Source organism: Penaeus monodon, chromosome 32, assembly GCF_015228065.2.
Source record: "Penaeus monodon isolate SGIC_2016 chromosome 32, NSTDA_Pmon_1, whole genome shotgun sequence".
Taxonomy (NCBI): Eukaryota; Metazoa; Arthropoda; class Malacostraca; order Decapoda; family Penaeidae; genus Penaeus; species Penaeus monodon.
Window position 1 is genome coordinate 35184920 of NC_051417.1, and position 429 is coordinate 35185348.

The following is a 429-nucleotide window of genomic DNA, read 5'->3' on the forward strand; positions in this document are numbered from 1 at the left end:
CAGCACCTGCCCGGGGAGCTCGACAAGGTGAAGGAGGAGCCCTTCTCCCCCCCGCCCTCCAACACCTATGTGTCCCTGCCTCCTTCCCCCCCGACCTCCCACCCGCTGTCCCTCTCCCCTCAAGCCCAGCACCACGTGTCCATGACGCCCCCGGGCCCCATGCACGTGTCCAGCTCGGGCCCCTCGCCCCACCACGTGTCCCCCTACGCCCGCCCGCCGCCCAGCGTCAAGAAGGACGGCTTCGAGGCCTCCATCAACATCACGGAGCTGCTGGCCGAGAACCAGGCGCTGAGCTCCAGCCTCAGCCCGACCTCGTACGGCTCCTACCCCGACCACCCCCTTCTGCGCGGCCGTCTGGAGGACAACGCCCAGAAGAAGGTCGGCTACACGTGCCCCTCCAACGACAACCTGAGCTTCCTCGACACGCTC

The 429-nt window shown here is 68.8% G+C and overlaps 1 protein-coding gene across 1 annotated transcript in view; it reads left to right on the plus strand.

The window, feature by feature from the left end:
• The window catches only part of LOC119593839 (DNA-binding protein D-ETS-4-like), a gene marked incomplete in the record, with an annotated part of 11206 nt that overhangs the window by 440 nt on the left and 10337 nt on the right, over positions 1-429 (plus strand). The window contains 1 exon segment of the mRNA XM_037942868.1: positions 1-429. Within this exon segment, the coding sequence (XP_037798796.1) occupies positions 1-429 (429 nt within the window).